Source organism: Typopeltis vanoorti, chromosome 3, assembly GCF_054136105.1.
Source record: "Typopeltis vanoorti isolate ZY-2024b chromosome 3, IOZ_Tvanoo_1.0, whole genome shotgun sequence".
NCBI lineage: Eukaryota > Metazoa > Arthropoda > Arachnida > Uropygi > Thelyphonidae > Typopeltis > Typopeltis vanoorti.
Window position 1 is genome coordinate 9271200 of NC_143551.1, and position 16744 is coordinate 9287943.

Below are 16744 nucleotides of genomic sequence, written 5' to 3' on the forward strand. Positions count from 1 at the left end.
GCAATGAATTAAAAACACTTAATATAGACCTATTTTGATCATTTTTTTGTTGTTGTTCAAAAATAGTTAATAATTATCTATACTAAAATCTAGGTTTATATTAGTGATTACTGGAATGTTTAGGTAAAGACCTATTCAAGTTCTCATACTCAATATTACATTACTAACTTCAGAGTTAAATTCAACAAAAAAAGATGTTCTCCACCTCCCAAAAAACATTACCTACATATAATCAATGAGAATTTCAAGTATAATTTAGAAGACACAACCATGCTTCCAATGAAAGTGTTCATATATATATATATATATTTTTTTTTTTTTTTTCCCCTTTCTTTCTAATATTTAGTAACTGCTAGTTATGACATCTAAATTTATACTGTTCAACTCAATTTTTATTTTTATTTTTTATTTATATTTTATGATAATGTCATATTGAGTTCAATTATAATACTTATGTACATGTCAAATAGGAATAGTCAAAATTTTTGATTTTTTGATAATATATTAATGGAATAATTTATTCCCCCCTTTTTCTTTTCTGAGGGGACAAAAACTGTCAGCTTAAACTGATTTAAATCCAAATTTCACTTTATTTATGATTCCCACTACCCCTTTAAGTTATTGTCACAAATCCCAAGAAAACAGGTGATGTTTCACGAGCATATCTCTTACTCCTTCTTTTAAAGGAAGCGATGGCTCTTTTTTAAGTGGCAGTTCCCAATCAGGATTCAGATTAAAGGCAAACTGTGCCAAAAGCCTGTAAAATGAAATCATAAATAAATGCACATGATTAAAATTTTTATACAAATTACTGATCTCATTTTATTTAATCACTTAACTAATCTTATAGCTGAAATATTGTTGTTGGTAATAAAGTTAAAAATACATGAGTAAAATTGAATTTTTTTTAAAATTTATACTTCTTTTTTCTTATTTACAATTCAGTTTAAGCAAAATATGACAGATTGTCATGAGGAGCATATTTATAACATTATTATACCTTCTCTTCCATTCAAAGAGTTCATTTTTTCCTGAAAATTCATTAAAACTGTACAAATCCCAAACTACCCTAACGACTATCCCAACTTTGTGCTCTAAAATTTTCATAAAAAATCTTGATTATATTTCAGAATAAAAGAATTTATTTTTGTCTCAATGATCTATCCACTAATCACAAGAAATGTGTCCATTACATGCAGAAACTAAGCATTAATCTAGTATTCATGTAAGCATCGGTCTACTGTTCAAGCTTATATGTTAATTATTACCTCTATTGATATTTTTTATGAATATGATAACACAGATGATATGATAACTAATTATTTCCAATATTTTGGCAAAGTAAAATTTGGCATCTTCAGAGAACAATACACAGGAAAAAGTGAGAATGTAGTAAAGAAACAAAGCAATGCCTAAAATCCCAGAATATATCATCTAGTGGGTTTCACTGGGATGCCTAATGTTTTGAGTAGCATTTCCAGAACTGAGCTTAATTATTGAAGTTAGGATAATTTTAAGGGCAGAGGCAGATTCAAAGAAGAGTTTGAATATGTAGTCTTCATGTGTAGAGATATTCTGATGTTGGCTATCTTGCCTGTTCAGCTACAGTAAATTGGGATGCAGTCGCATGGCACTTGGTAAACACTAACAAGTTGAGGGATTGTAGATAATCTTCAGGAGTGGAAAGTGATGCTAATTTCTTGTGTTGTGTGAAGGTCATTAGATTGTATTTTTTCATGATTTTTGACATATTTTCAGAAGTGTCATAGACATATGGAATGGTCACAGAATTATTATATTTGAAGATTGAGGAGCAAGGTGTGTGTGTATCTGAGAGGGTTACAGTCACACATCCCGAGGTTATAGCTATTAATTAAGAAGGTATTTTGCTGTATATACAATTAAACTCAGCACTGAGGGCATTATCATCAGAGCAGATCAACTTGCTTTGTTAACCATAATTTTGATAATCGTATTGTTTGAAAGGATAGTGGTGTCTGTTCATGAATATACCTGTGTGTCTCCTATAGAAAAAGAAAGACATGGATCCAACATGTAATCATTTTAGACAAATTATGGACTCTACAACCATGTTAGAAATAATTATTTCAATTTCCCAACATTTCAACCTTCATATGAAGGTCATCATCTGGAGTATACACACACACAATATATATATACAGAAACAAGCTATATTACATTTCACACAGTATGCTAAAGAGACAATGATTTGATCAACGGTTATTCTACTGGTCTGACCTCTAGAGAAAATAAAATAAAATTAAAATAAATAAATGAAATAAAAATTAAAATGAATATAAATGAAATTTTTATTAAATTAATTATTTCATCATCATCATCAAATTCCTGCCATGTACTCTCAAGGGGTGTACAGGATATGACAGTACTACATGAAAAATTACATCATTACTAACTTCCTATCTACAATTTTCCTCCAAATCAGTCTGTTACTTGTCAAAACTCCAACATTATCAGATCTTATATTTCTATCGTCTAAGGCACTTTGTACCATATCAATCCACCTATATCTTGGTCTTCCTCTGGGTCGTTTTCCTGCCAACCTGGCAGAGAACACTTGTTTTGCTAATCTTTCCTCTCCCATTCTATTTAAGTGACCATACCATCTGAGATTAGCTCTGCTAACGCATTCCTGGATGCTGACAATGTCAAGTTCTTTCCTAATATCCTCATTTTTAATATGATATTGCCATTGATGCCATCTGTTCACGCCTCAAATCTTTCTGAGGACTCTCATATCTGCGGTCTCTAGTCTTTGGTCAAGTGTTTTACTTCTGACCCAGCTCTCAGATCCATAAGTTAAAATTGGTTTGAACACTGTGTTGTATACAGCTAATTTAGTGTTCCGACTAATTTCTTTCTTATTCCATATGAATTTATTCAATTGACTTCCCGCCATACCAGCTTTGCTGATTCTGTTGTCTATTTCTATATTTAGTTTACCATCTTCAGTAAAAATTGTGCCTAAGTAGCTGAAATGTTTTACTTGTTCCACAGGTTCTCCATTCACAACACAGTTGACATTTTCAATGATTCTGCCTATTTTCATTGTCTTTGTCTTTTTATTGCTGACCTTCATACCATATCTATTACAACAGCTATTCAATTTAGTCAGAGAATCTTGCAGACTTGTAGCGGATTTATTTAGAAGTATAACATGATCTGCATAAAGCAAAGAGCTGACATTAACATCTCCAATTTTGATATCAGGTTTAATACCACATTCCTTCATAATGTGATCCATATAGATAATGAATAACAGAGGGGATAATGTACATCCTTGTCTCACACCAGATTTAACATTAAACCATCTTCCTGTACTTCCTTCAATTCTAACTGCTGACTCACAACTCAAATAAAGACCAAGTATTGCTTGATATAATGCCCCATTGACACCATATAACTGCAGCGTATTGAATAGCTTCTCTCTTGGCACCTTGTCATATGCCTTTTCCATATCGACAAAACTTAAATACAGATCTTTGTTATATTTCCATGCTTTCTCGACTATTTGCCGTAAAGTGAAGATCTGATCCTGACAGCCTCTATTTGGCCTGAATCCAGCTTGTTCTTCACCAAGCTTTTCTTCCACAATTCTTCTCAACCGTTTCTCAAGTATACGTGCATAGATCTTGCCAGAAACACTCAGTAGGGAAATACTTCTGTAATTCTCACATTCAGTTTTATTTCCCTCTTTATATATGGGTACTATGAGAGCTCTACTCCAATCATCGGGAATTCGTCCCTCTGTCCAGGCTTTCTGAACTATGCAGTGCAGCCACTGTAAGACTCTTATACCACCATACTTCAGCATTTCTGGTCGAATATCATCTACTCCTGCTGCCTTTCCACATTTCAAGCCTTTGATTGCTTTTTCTACTTCAAGTATGGATATGTATTCCTGACTGCATGCCTGGTCAGTGTTTTTTATCACTGTGCTGTCATCACTGCTTGTTTCATTTAGCAGTTTTTCAAAGTAATTACTCCATACTTCAAGGATATCTTTTTCTCCTGTTTTCATTTCACCTTTATCATCTCTAATTCCTTTTACAATACTCTTTCCTCCATTCCTAAGCTTCTTCAACAACCTCCAGAATATTTTGCCACCTTCTTGATATTTATTTTCTATATTCTTGCCAAAGTCCTCCCATGACTTTTGTTTAGCTAGTTTTACACAATGTTTAGCTTTCTTACATTTGTCTCTGTATTCTGTAAGAGTAAAAGCTGACTTATTTGCCAGGAACTTTTGATATGCTTTCTTCTTTTCCTTCACTGCCTCTTTAACTTCCTGTGTCCACCAGGGAGTTCTGATTTTTTTATCCTTGCACACAACCTCACCACATGCCTCTCTGGCAGAATCAATCAATGTTTCCTTCAGAGTTTGCCACTGAATCTCCAAGGTTTGATTCCTGTTCTCAAACTCTTTCATTTTCTTTTCAATAATATTTCTGTATTTTAGTCTACAGTTCACATCTGAAAGCTGCTCAACTTTTATTCGCTTTAAAACTTTCTTACATGTTATTCTTTTCAATATGAAATTCAATTTTATCCTGCTCAAGACTAAATAGTGATCACTTCCAATTTCAAATCCTCTGTACACTCTGGTGTCCTGCACCAGGGAGAAAACATCACTATCAACAATAACATAGTCAATGAGACTTTTCTTATTCCTAGCCTCTTCTCTCCATGTGAATTTGTGCACATTTTTATGTTGGAACATGGTGTTAGTAATAACCAGTCCATGTCCTGAGCAGAAATCCAACAGATATTTGCCATTATTATTAGCTTTGCTCTTTTCTCCAAATTTTCCCAAAATATTTTTGTATGTCTCACAATCATTTCCTACTCTGCTATTTAGATCCCCAACAAGGCCCAACTTTTCCTTTTTCATTGTGTCAGTTGCTTTTTCTAAAGCCTCAAAAAATTCCTCCACTTCTACCTTAGTAGAACCTTCTGTGGGACCATAGGCACAAATAAGTCTCATTGTCCAGTTCCCCATTCTCTTATTTGCCCACATTACTCTACTTGAGACTGACTGCCATTCAAGAAGATTAGCCTCGTATTTTGTGTTGAATACTATGGCTACTCCTTCTTTTCCTTGATTGTCATTGCCTGAATATAACATTTTGTATTTATTGCTCAGAAAGATCTCACCAGTTTTGGTCTTTTTTGTTTCAGTCACCCCTATTATGTCGATCTGATACTTATCTAATTCCTCAGCTAGCTCCATTTCTTTGCCATTCAGGCTTCTTACGTTGATAGTACCGATCTTTAACTCTGGTGATGTTGAGTTGGGGTTTGTTTTCAGATTTGTTCCAGTAGCTGACTTTTCGCTGTTCGCCCTGGTTCCCTGGCGAAAACAACGGGGGCCTTGTTTAACCGGGCGACGCCCCAGCCGGCATGAAATTTTGTCATGTTGTACCATCATTTTTTATTTTGGTTTAACCAATAAGAATACAATTTGGTCGGCTAAATCCCAAATTGCCAGCCCATCCTCGTTCGTTCAGTATCAAAGTAGATACCCAACAGGGTGCACCACGAGAAGGTGAGGATTGGACATTAGGTCAGAAGCCCTGGTCGGTTCTCCGCATTCCTTTAAAGGCTATGTGGAGGTCTCCTCTCAGTTATACAGCTTTGACCCTTAAGCACCCCTAATTATTTTATTATATGAATATAAATGAAATTTTTATTTCATTTATTTATTTATTTTAATTTTATTTTTTCTTCTCTATAGGCCAGACCAGTAGAATAACCATTGATCAAATCATTGTCTCTTTAGCATACGGTGTGAAATGTAATATAGTTTGTTTCTGTATGTGTGTGTGTGTGTGTACAAAAGATGATGACCTTAATATGAAGGTTGAAATGTCGGGAAATTAAAATAATTATTTCTAACACAGTTGTAGAGTCCATAATTTGTCTAAAATGAATGGTGATCACCTTGTAACACTAAAGGAAAGGCATTATGTAATCAATCCAGGAAGAGCTGAACTTGATGTTTTATTTTTCTTAGATGAATTGGATCCTAGGATAATACTGGCATTTAGATGTGTTAAAAAGTGTTCAATGGGCCAGTGGAGAACACACTGTCCACATTGCATAATCATACAGCAAAACCTATGCAAGTCAGAGTTTAAAGCTTCCTATTCAAATGTCCCCAAAGAGAACTCAGCCAAAACGCTTGCTCAGATAATTGGTAACACGAATCACAAATTAACAGCTCTATCCAGTGTCCTACAGAATTTGTCTAAAACAATAAACTGTGTGTTGCTTCCATCTCTACACTAGGTAGAGATGTTAATTTGTGATGGCATGGCTGTACAAGAGGTACATCCATGCCTCACCTCCTAGCTAACTTCTGTATAGAGACATTTATGAAGAAAGCTTTAAACTCTGATCAGCAAAATTATGCTATACTATGTAGATAATGTAGAAACAGAGATATTAACCTCAATGTATTCACCAATCTGACAATCAGGTTCTGCACATTCAAGAAAAGAAAGCAAATGCCAAGTGGCACATTTATAAAAGGTAATTACAAATGATGAAAGGTAAATGCCAAGTATTCTTTTAAATAGTACATAATAGACAATTATAACAGTACATAAAGAACAAGGACATAAGACTATCTTTGGAAGTTGCAAAAGAGGGAAAAGAAGTAAGTTTCTTGCATGGAGAGTGGTGGTAGGAGAATGGAGTGCACGGTTTGCACTCTCTCACCATTCCCTCAGGATGGTGAGAATGCAAACAGTAGTTGAATTTAAGGAATGGTACAATAGACTTTCTGATGTCTTGGATGGATCACCCATGATGAGTTTTATGACTCCATGGATGCAGAAATAATAATAATAATTATTTAATTATACCTCATGATCACTTTCACCAACAGATAGCAGTATCGATACCTCATTCACAACCACATCCTGTGAGGATATCACCAAATCTAACACCAATAAACTGTGTGTTGCTTCCATCACATCCTGCTGTACATAGTTATCCTGCAGAAACTCAACAAATTCACTCTACTTGTTACTATACACTAACTATCACTTCTTTTCCATCCATATTCCTATAATTCAAATCTCCCACTAGGATCAATCTTCCTTTTACATGCCAAACATTGCACAATCAACTCTCTACATTCCCTGCCCTATAACAGCATCTTATTAGATATACTATTCTATTTATTTCAACTGCCATCAAACTGCTTCAAAATCTTCACACGTACTACTATTTTCCACTTCAACTATTGAACAATTCCTCTGCTACCATTAACAATACTCCCCTTTCTCCCTTGATCTTCCTATCCTTTTGGAAAATTTTTTATCCTACCATTTCAAGTCTTGACGATATCATCCTCAGTCAACCAAGTTTCACTTATGCCAATTATCTTTGGACATACTGATTCAATCAATGCTACAAACTCAGCCCCTTTATTTCCGATACTCCATAAATTAGTATACAAGCATAGCAATTCTCCACTTTTTATGGCCATCCCATCAACACAATCCCTTTTTAACAGCATCCTCTCTCTGCTATAGTGCAAATTCTCTCTTTGACTATGTGGATCCCCGTTTGACTATGTGGATACCCACTGTATTTTGCACTGTATCACTCTGCTCTGCTATAATCACTTCCTCCCCTTTGTATCCATCCTCCTTCAATCCTTCAACAACCTGCTTCACAACTTCTCTCTGACTCTTAGTGGTACTAATTTTGAATGGACTCTGTTCACTCTTATTAAACAACAATCACTACAAATGATCAACACCAAATCCATTTAAATGCATTCCATCAGCTTTGAATCATTATAACTCCCCTTCGAATTCATTCCATACATTCAAAAATTGAATACGCTCTGCCTGACACAATTCAGCCGTTTTGTCATTCAGTATCAATGCTCTCCTCCTCCTCAGTTTACTGCAGTCATATCCAGGCATTCCTTTAACTTTCCCAATGACCTATTATTCTTCACTTCTTGCAAGAACTTCTTCAAATCCCTTTCCACATTCTTTGTCCCACTATTCAGGTTGTTTGTGCCTACCACTAATTCTGATGTCCGTTCCTTCCCTCCATGAAAGCATCTGATATTCCTTTTATTGTACCACCTGTAAAACATGTCTTGTGCACTTTATCTTCTACTACACCTTTAATGATTGAGTCACTATATAAAGCAACCCTATCATCCTTAGATATTTGCTTCTTCTTATTAATTTCCTTGCCATTTACGCCAATTCTGCTCTTTTCTAAAGCTCTTCCACATCACTTCTATTATTACTGTCACAAGCATTAGCATCCATTTCCTGATTATTTCTGGTAACACCGTTCTCATTTTTGGAACATCCTAGCCTTTCATCGCACTTCTCACATACTATAATACATTCTTCCTTTTTATCATTCCATCCAACACTTCAAAAATCTTTAATGTTTTTAGATGCATACATGAAACAATTGTCGCATCTTGTCCACTGAGAGAAGTCCAGGGAAAAACTTGATCTCCAAGTTGAGACCTTCCTGCTGCTGGCATACACCTCTTTGCTGCCACTGCCACCATTTTTGTAATGTTAACAAGCATTTCCAAGTTAATCAAGATAAAAAATGAAGCAAACACTTTCAGAACCACAATATCACAGTACAATGATTATATCCAGCCTGGCTATCATATAAAAGCACTATTATACAAATCTACACAATGTAATTTAGGAAAAAAAAGCACTTTTCATAACACCGTTCAAATACACTACTTCTTCTCATAACAACACTAGTGACGTTGGTATACAAGCATAACAATTCTCCACTCTCTGAGGCCATCCCATCAACACAATCCCTCTTTACTCTCTCTGCTATAGTGCACTTTTCTCTTCATTCTGACCATCCCCATTTGACTATGGAGATCCCCACCATTTTGCACTGCATCACTCTACTCTGCTATAATCACTTCCTCCCATTTGTATCCATCCTCTTTCAATCCTTCAACAATCTACTTTGGAAAAATTTCATCAATTTTTCCAAAGTAGATTTTTTTTAGAATAATTTAGAAAGATTAGTTTTTTAGAATAATTTTAGAAACAAGTTTATACAGCTTCTATCTTCAAATTTTAAATTATAAATATATAATAAATGCTAACTCATCACACTGAGCAATGCATTATTTTAACAAGAAGAAAGGCTGTCTTAGAAACTTTCAATTTGAAAAGCTCTAAGGCACCACCAGCAAAAACCAGGCCAACTGTCAACAGCAGTGGAGTAATCTGTCTACTGCCTAACAGTCAACTGAACAAAGGTTTAAATTTCAACATGCTGCCAATGTCAATTAATAAAATGGACTATATATCACACTGGGAGGAAAGAGACATAAAATCATCATTACCTTCAGTTAACGGAACATCTAAAATACATACTATAATACATCATAATAAATACATATTAAACAAACGAGACCTCCTAAGAGCATTTTTCTTAACAAGAAAATTAAGCATGGAAAAAAAAAAGTTGTAACAGCACAGTTATAAGAGCCAATAAAGGCATTTTTACACAGTGATTTCCGATGAATGCATATGAAAAAAAACATGCTAACATTACTGTCCAGTCAAACTACATACAAACTGGATACACATATCAATCTCTAACACCCTTTATATTATTCCCCAAGGGAATATATATGGAACTGTTTTTAGCTACTACTTTTGGAGAATGTACCCATCACACATCAATTAAGGAATTCATTTTTTCAAACATTTCATAAATAAGAGAATGACATTTCTCTTATTTATGAAATAAAATAAAATTTTAGAAAGTTTAGAAAAAGTTCCTCTAGTGGTAATTAGAATCAATCCTATACATCTTTTTCCTACCAATCAACTGTCAGCAGAGGCTATCGTACGACTAAACTGGCAACTTTACTGCTAGTTTATGATTTGATAAACAGGTCATAATACAGGTTGAATCTCTTTTCATATTCAGGTTTTCCCTTCCTTACATACTAGTCATTCTCCCGCTCTGAGTTTTATATCTTCATGTATTTGTTTCCCACCACTCTCCTTAGGTCATAATACAACTTTGCCTAGTACTATCTCTGAAAACAACACTACCCAATAATGTAACTGGCCAACATTCTTTTTAGTGATGTTTCGTGACTATCAAATGACCGATAAGAAGCAATGAGATCTTTGTGTGCAATAATATGAGATATAGGGTGTTTAAGTCCCAATGCTATGCATGCTCTATAGCTCTAAGACTTTCTTTCACAACTTCTAGGGATGGCCCCTTGTCCTTGCTCCTTCACCTTGTTCTGCCGTGGAAACTCTGAATTTTCCATCAATCATCACTTCATTTGCCCATCTGTCCAGCTTATTCAAATCCTCCTGAAGGCTACACATCTACACTATTACTAATAACTCTTTCCAGCTTGACATCATCAGTAAACAACTGAATATCCCACTGTAATCCATTGACAATGACATAAAGGTTAAACAATACAGGTTTCAGTACTGAGCCCTGTATGACCCAACTTGTAACCTTCTGCTTCCTTGATACCACTCCCTCATATACAACTCTCTGATATCTATCAGATAATCAATTCCCATGAATAACATAAGACTCAGGCCAGGACAGTGATATAGTAAGGAAGGCAAAACTTGAATATGAAATGCCTCTGTAAAATCAAAAAGGCAGCATATGCCTTTCCCTTGTCAATAGCTTTTGTTATTTTATTAAAAAAAGGCAATCAGATTATTAAAACACAAATCTCCCCTTAACAAATCCATGCTAACTCTCATAGATAACATTACCCTCATCTGCCCGATGCTGTAAATGATCCCTCACTAACTGCTCCAAAATCTTAACTATTGATGAAATACAAACTGGTCTATAGTTTGACATCCATTCTACTATCATCCTTATACAATGGCACTATCTTACCCTCTTTCCACTCCGGCACCTTTCTCATAGCCAGGCTCTCACCAAAGTCAATGGAGCTGGCAATTCTTTAGTGCATTCCCTCAAAATCTGTGGAGAAATCTCATCCACTCCCATTGGTTTATTGACATCCAGATTACTCAGTACTGAAATATTCTCTCTTGCACTACTAAACCTCGAAATCTCCTCATCCCTCTAGTATTAAAACCTACTTCTCCAGGATGAAATAAATACCTCGATGTTCATTAAACAACTCCACTGTGTTCTCTGAATCATTCACCCCACTTGCATCTTTGTCTAATAATGACATTCTTCCATAATCATTTCTCCTACTGACCACATAACAAGAATTCCTTAGGATTTTCCCTGGATCTCAGGCTCAATCTCTTTTCATATTCAGGTTTTCCCTTCCTTACATACTAGTCATTCTCCCACTCTGAGTTTTATATCTTCATGTATTTGCTCCCCACCACTCTCCTTACATCTCTTCAATTAACTCTTTTTCACTTGCATTTTCCATTTGATATTGTTTGTCATCCATTTTAGAACAAATTGTTTTCTCTTTTTCACTTGAGGTATACAACTTGCCATTGCTGCTAATAAATATTTCTTTACCAGTTCCTATGAACTTATGATATCTCATCCTTCCAATTCCTCCAGCCTGGAACTGCTCAATTATTTCTAAGATTATTATAATCGCCTACCTTACAGTTCCATAAATTCCTTTCTCGCTGATACTCCTGCATGTCTATTCATCCTCCAAGTCAAAATCCCATGGTCACTCTCTTCAGGTGGGGGTGAAGATGCCATCTCTGTCACAATCAGATCTTCCGATGCCATGACCAAATCCAAAACTCTTGAACCTCATGTTTCCTCTCTACTACATGTTGCTTAAGAGATTTGTCCCTCAAGAATTCCAGAAATTTCATTCCCTTAATACTACATGCAGTTTTCTCTTCCCGATTTATACTGCTATAATTAAAATCTCCTATAATGATCATTCTTTTCATACTCACCATGCTCAACTTCTTAAACATTTCCTGCTCATCACTCTCTATGCTCCTTGGCTTATAGCAACACTCCCACTAAATATCTAGTCCTGCCCACCTCCACCTCAACACCATATGCTCTCAAAATCATTTGTGCTATTGCCCACCAAATCCTCTCCGTTCTGAGAGGACACAACTCATCACTTATCATAAGCAGTACTCCACCACGGCATTTGTCCCTCCTATCCTGCCAAAAAATGCTATACCCTGCCACTTCTATTCCTGTCAGTATATCATCTTCCATCAACAAATCCTCACCAATCCCCATAATCTTAGGACAAGGGATTGAAAACTATCAGCACCACCAATTCATCTCCTTTATTATTCTAGACACTCCTGCCATTAGTATAAAGAAACATCAACACATGGCCAGCATTTCTATACCTATCATTATTTCCTCCAGGCTCCACTGGATTTTGTACACCATGCATTCCCCCTTTTCCCAGGTGACTATTCCCCCAAGAAGTCATCCTTGCTACCATCCATCCTGATATTCTAGTTTCCCTGCACCAACACATACTTGTTCAAAGAGCAACGTTCTCTCCAAATATTTAAGTCCCTCCTCATTCAAATGCAAGCCGTCCCTTGCATATAGTTCTTTTCTGTCCTCAACTGCACTCCAGGCATCCATATTATCCAAGTGTTTCTTTCGGCTATGCATTATCATGCCTGGACAACACACTCACTGGTTTCCATCTCTCAGTCTGTGTATTCTGCCTCTATGCAAACACTTCTGGTATTCCATTTTGCACTCCATGAATCATCAAATCTCCATATACCACACCTCTTACTCTGTTCTTTCCTTGATCACCTGCATTCCTCACTCTCTCATCTGACACTTTCTCTCCTTACTCTCCCACTTACCTTTCTTGTCATTTCTCCATTTCTGGCTCCTGCACTGACTCACCTTCCTCTCGTTCTGTCTCTTCCCCAAGTTCTCTCCCTTTTGTCCTTCCATCATTCCCATAACTCTTTCTCACTCCTGCTCTTATTCACTTTGCATTCGTTATTTCCAGTCTCTCTCTCCAAGCAACCTACTCTTGCTTGACATTCAGTCTCCCAATCAATACCAATGACACCACATTTCAAGCCTACTATACTCCTGAATTTTATATTCACTGAGTTCATTCCCATTGGTAGAAAAATTTAGCTGCTGTTTCATTTGTTGCTCTTTCAATATTAAAAACTCAGCAGGATATGAAGCTGTTGCTGAGATTTTGGCAAAATTTTCTTCCAGCATGTCTTCATTAGCTTTGAGGATCAGCAACAACAACAATAACAACACATCCATTATGGTCTAAGGTAGACAAATGGTGGATTCTGAGTCTACCCTTCATTTTCCAGATTTTATTCCATACAACTTTATCACTGGTTGCTGGAGCAATCAATGAGGTAAAATGGATCCAAGATTGTTTTTGACTCTGACGTCTCACATAATGTGCTTTGGCCCAAGCACATTTAAAAGCTATTAAGTTTGATATGTGGGATATCTATGAAATATACTCCATGCTCTGTCTCAATCTATTTTGGCTGCCTAGCACTCTGGGTTCCACCAAAGCTTTGGATAGAGTGGGAATCGAAATAATGTTTATGGAATTGAGGCTGTCACTGCCTGGACAATAAGCTCTGTTCAATACTTTAAGACTTCACTGATAGGTGTTTGATTGACTGTATCAGTTAAGGAAAGATGGTAATAAAGAATTCCAGTCAGCCTGGTCCATTTTTAACATGGTTCCTGAGAAGACATTGTGCAATGAACAGGAAAATTATCACTTACATATATGTTCTCTTCGACATCTCCATGTGAGTAAAAAAAAACAGGGGAGCAGATTGTCAGATCGTTCTATTGCAGAATATGAGCAGGTAGGCATATGGAAGAAGGTAATGAGTCCATTATTCAAAAGGGAGAGGTCATTAATATCAAGGACTTGTTCAATGATACAAATTCATCCATTTGTGTTAGCACTTTCCCATAAAGTGTCGTGCCCATTATAGTCACCTAAAAGATGTATTGGCTCAGGCAGTTGCAATATAAGATTATCAAATTCGATCTCAGAGCCTGTGTAACTCAATAGAAATGCCGTTTGCACTCTACGGTGATGATCGCACGACGAAAGACTTGGGTTCAAATCTAGTTGCAGACTATATGAACATTTTCTAAGCCTTTTCTTGACTGGTTCCTGAGTTAGTCAATCTCTGGAACAGGTAAGCAGGTTTTTTCTCCCATATATTCAGGTTTTTCGTCCTGTAAAATTCAAGAAAATCAGCTGTCGAATCCACACCATTTTCAGACATTAAAAATATGTTAGGGACCACGAAATGGCAGTACTTGTTAGCTGTCTTCTTCTTCACTACGTACCAATCAATTAGTGATAGCCTTGAGCCAGCTATCTCTGATTGGCTACCAGTGGAGATTGAACTGCCCACTCAGTCTCCAAAAGTTAGATAGGGATAAAATGACCTCGTGGGAGATGTGCTTTGCATTATGGGAGATACTAAGGCAAGGGATGAGAACTTATACCACCTTTACCAAGAGCTGCCCCAGTCCTGAAAGTACTTCAGGCACAAACTTTGTTTGCTTACACTTGGATAAAGGATAAACCAATATATAATTAGTAGCATAGCCAAGTGAAAAAACTTCCATAAACTTATCTCTAATCGAAACATTTTTCTATTGTTTTGGCTTCATAGACTTGTTTAATTTATGGTTGCGGTTGTAGAGTCCAAGAATACTTGTAAAGGTCGTGAGTGCTTAAGTGCTTGTTAGGATCACTGATAGGATAGACTTGTCCAATTTCTAGGAGGTTGAGGGCTTAACTTGATCAGGTTTATATCTATTAACTAATTTTGGGAAGTAAGAACAGTCAGTGTTCATCTCTTCCTTTGGAAAAAAAATTTAATACATCTTATGTGTCAGGATCAACTGGTAAGTTTAATTTACTTTCAGTCAATACCAAATTATCCAGTTTTTCAGTGGCCAAAAGACCTCAGTTGGACTTTTGGTTCTTTATTTTATGGCTCAAAAGGCCAACTGAGGCCTTTTGGATCTTTATTTTAATAAATACTTTTACACTGATCGAGAGTTCGCTTACGAAAAATACACCTCTCCAACATTTCAAGTTCCTCAGTATTGAAAGAGAGTTTTTGCTATCTTTTTCAACCTGGTCTCTGACAAAAACCAACTAGTTTGAAACAGTTGTCAGGCCAGTGAAACCTTAACAAAATGGACCAACAGGAGGGGAATATATGGATGCTTGGGCATAGCGATCATCTCTCCTATAAGGTCCGGCTAGCGCAATTTGTAAATGCCGGCGAGTGTATTCCAGTAGGCTCTCTGGTCAAATTTCATACGAAACTTTTATAGTTTCTGTATTCGGCTTTGAAATAATGCTGGGTTTAATATCCACTTGATTTTTATAATAATAATAAAAGGTTTCTTAATTCTACTGAATCATGACATACTGAACATTTATGAAAAGTGATATCACAGTTATTGTTATTCTTATTAGCCATTATTGTTCATAAGTCAGTATATACTCTTGTTGTTTTCTTAGAGTTTATACAGATCTTCACTCTATCTGATCCGCAATATTTTTGATGCATCGATTCTTCTCATTATGAGTTTGCCATTTTGACCTAGAGATATTTGTAGCGTACTTCTTTTGTACATTTCTCAGCAAAAACAGTAGCTGTTTTAGTTTTCCAGTCAGGTGCTCATTTAGATATATTTTGCTATCTTTAGAATTGTCACATATATCAGTTGTGCTTAGTCTAAATTTGATATTCTTGTGTTCAGCCAGTCATCTCTGATTGCTTTTGATTTAAATTTTATAATTATAGGCATTGCCTTATTTCTTTTCCCACTAGGAACACAATGCACCTCAATATCATCTCCATTATAATTAATCTTGATTTTATGTGCAGTTTTGTTTGCTATTTCATGCACTTTTCACAGTGCTCATGGAGAACACCAAAAATTTTCAGGTTTGAGCTTACTGCCTGTTGATTGAGGTCATCCACTGTTTCATGAGTTCCAGCATAATATTTGTGTCTTCTAATTCAATACTTTTAATTTTGAGTTCCTTAATTTCTTGTGTCAGGCCAGCAAGTCATTTATTTTGTTTTAAGTATATTCTGTCAAACTTCTTTAGTTGTTGACATCTTTTTTTTAGTTCTTTTATTATGCTCATTAAATCTGTAATAAAGATACTGTTTGAGTTATATCTGGAGTGCATGAGATATCACACCTGGGAGAAGTTGCCAGCAGGCATTGGTCAGCACTGCAATGGCATTGTGGGACAAAGAATTTTAACACTGAGCAGGACTTTGTTTTTTTGTCCAATTTGCATGACGTACATTTCAGTTTTGTTTTCTATCTTTACAAAGTTTTTTAAACTGACTTTTGCTGAGACAGTACAGTAAAATGATAACTGATTTTGCATTTTTTGCACACTTTATAATAGATGTAATATCAAGATACATATATCATCACAAACTTTGCAGTCAATTGCCATTTTGCTTGAATTTAGTGCTAGATTTAATCATCTCCTTTGTTCTATGCACCCACCCACCTTGTATGCTGGATCACTGACCATTGACAGAGACAGCAAGTTGAGTAGGCAATTTTTTTCATACTGCTTGCAGAGGTTTTCATTCACTGAGCTATGCATTACATCAACTGGTAGAGAGTGTGAACAGACTGTACTTCAGGATTAATATAATACATTTTATAAATAAGA

General features: G+C 35.8%; 1 protein-coding gene across 1 annotated transcript in view; it reads right to left on the reverse strand.

The window, feature by feature from the left end:
• Positions 1-350: 350 nt before the first annotated feature.
• The window catches only part of LOC150107901 (small G protein signaling modulator 3 homolog), a 231624-nt gene continuing 215230 nt past the window's right edge, over positions 351-16744 (reverse strand). The window contains exon 19 of the mRNA XM_090415425.1: positions 351-757. Coding sequence (XP_090271551.1) covers positions 625-757 — 133 coding nt within the window. The 3' untranslated portion in view covers positions 351-624. The remainder of the gene's footprint in view (positions 758-16744) is intronic.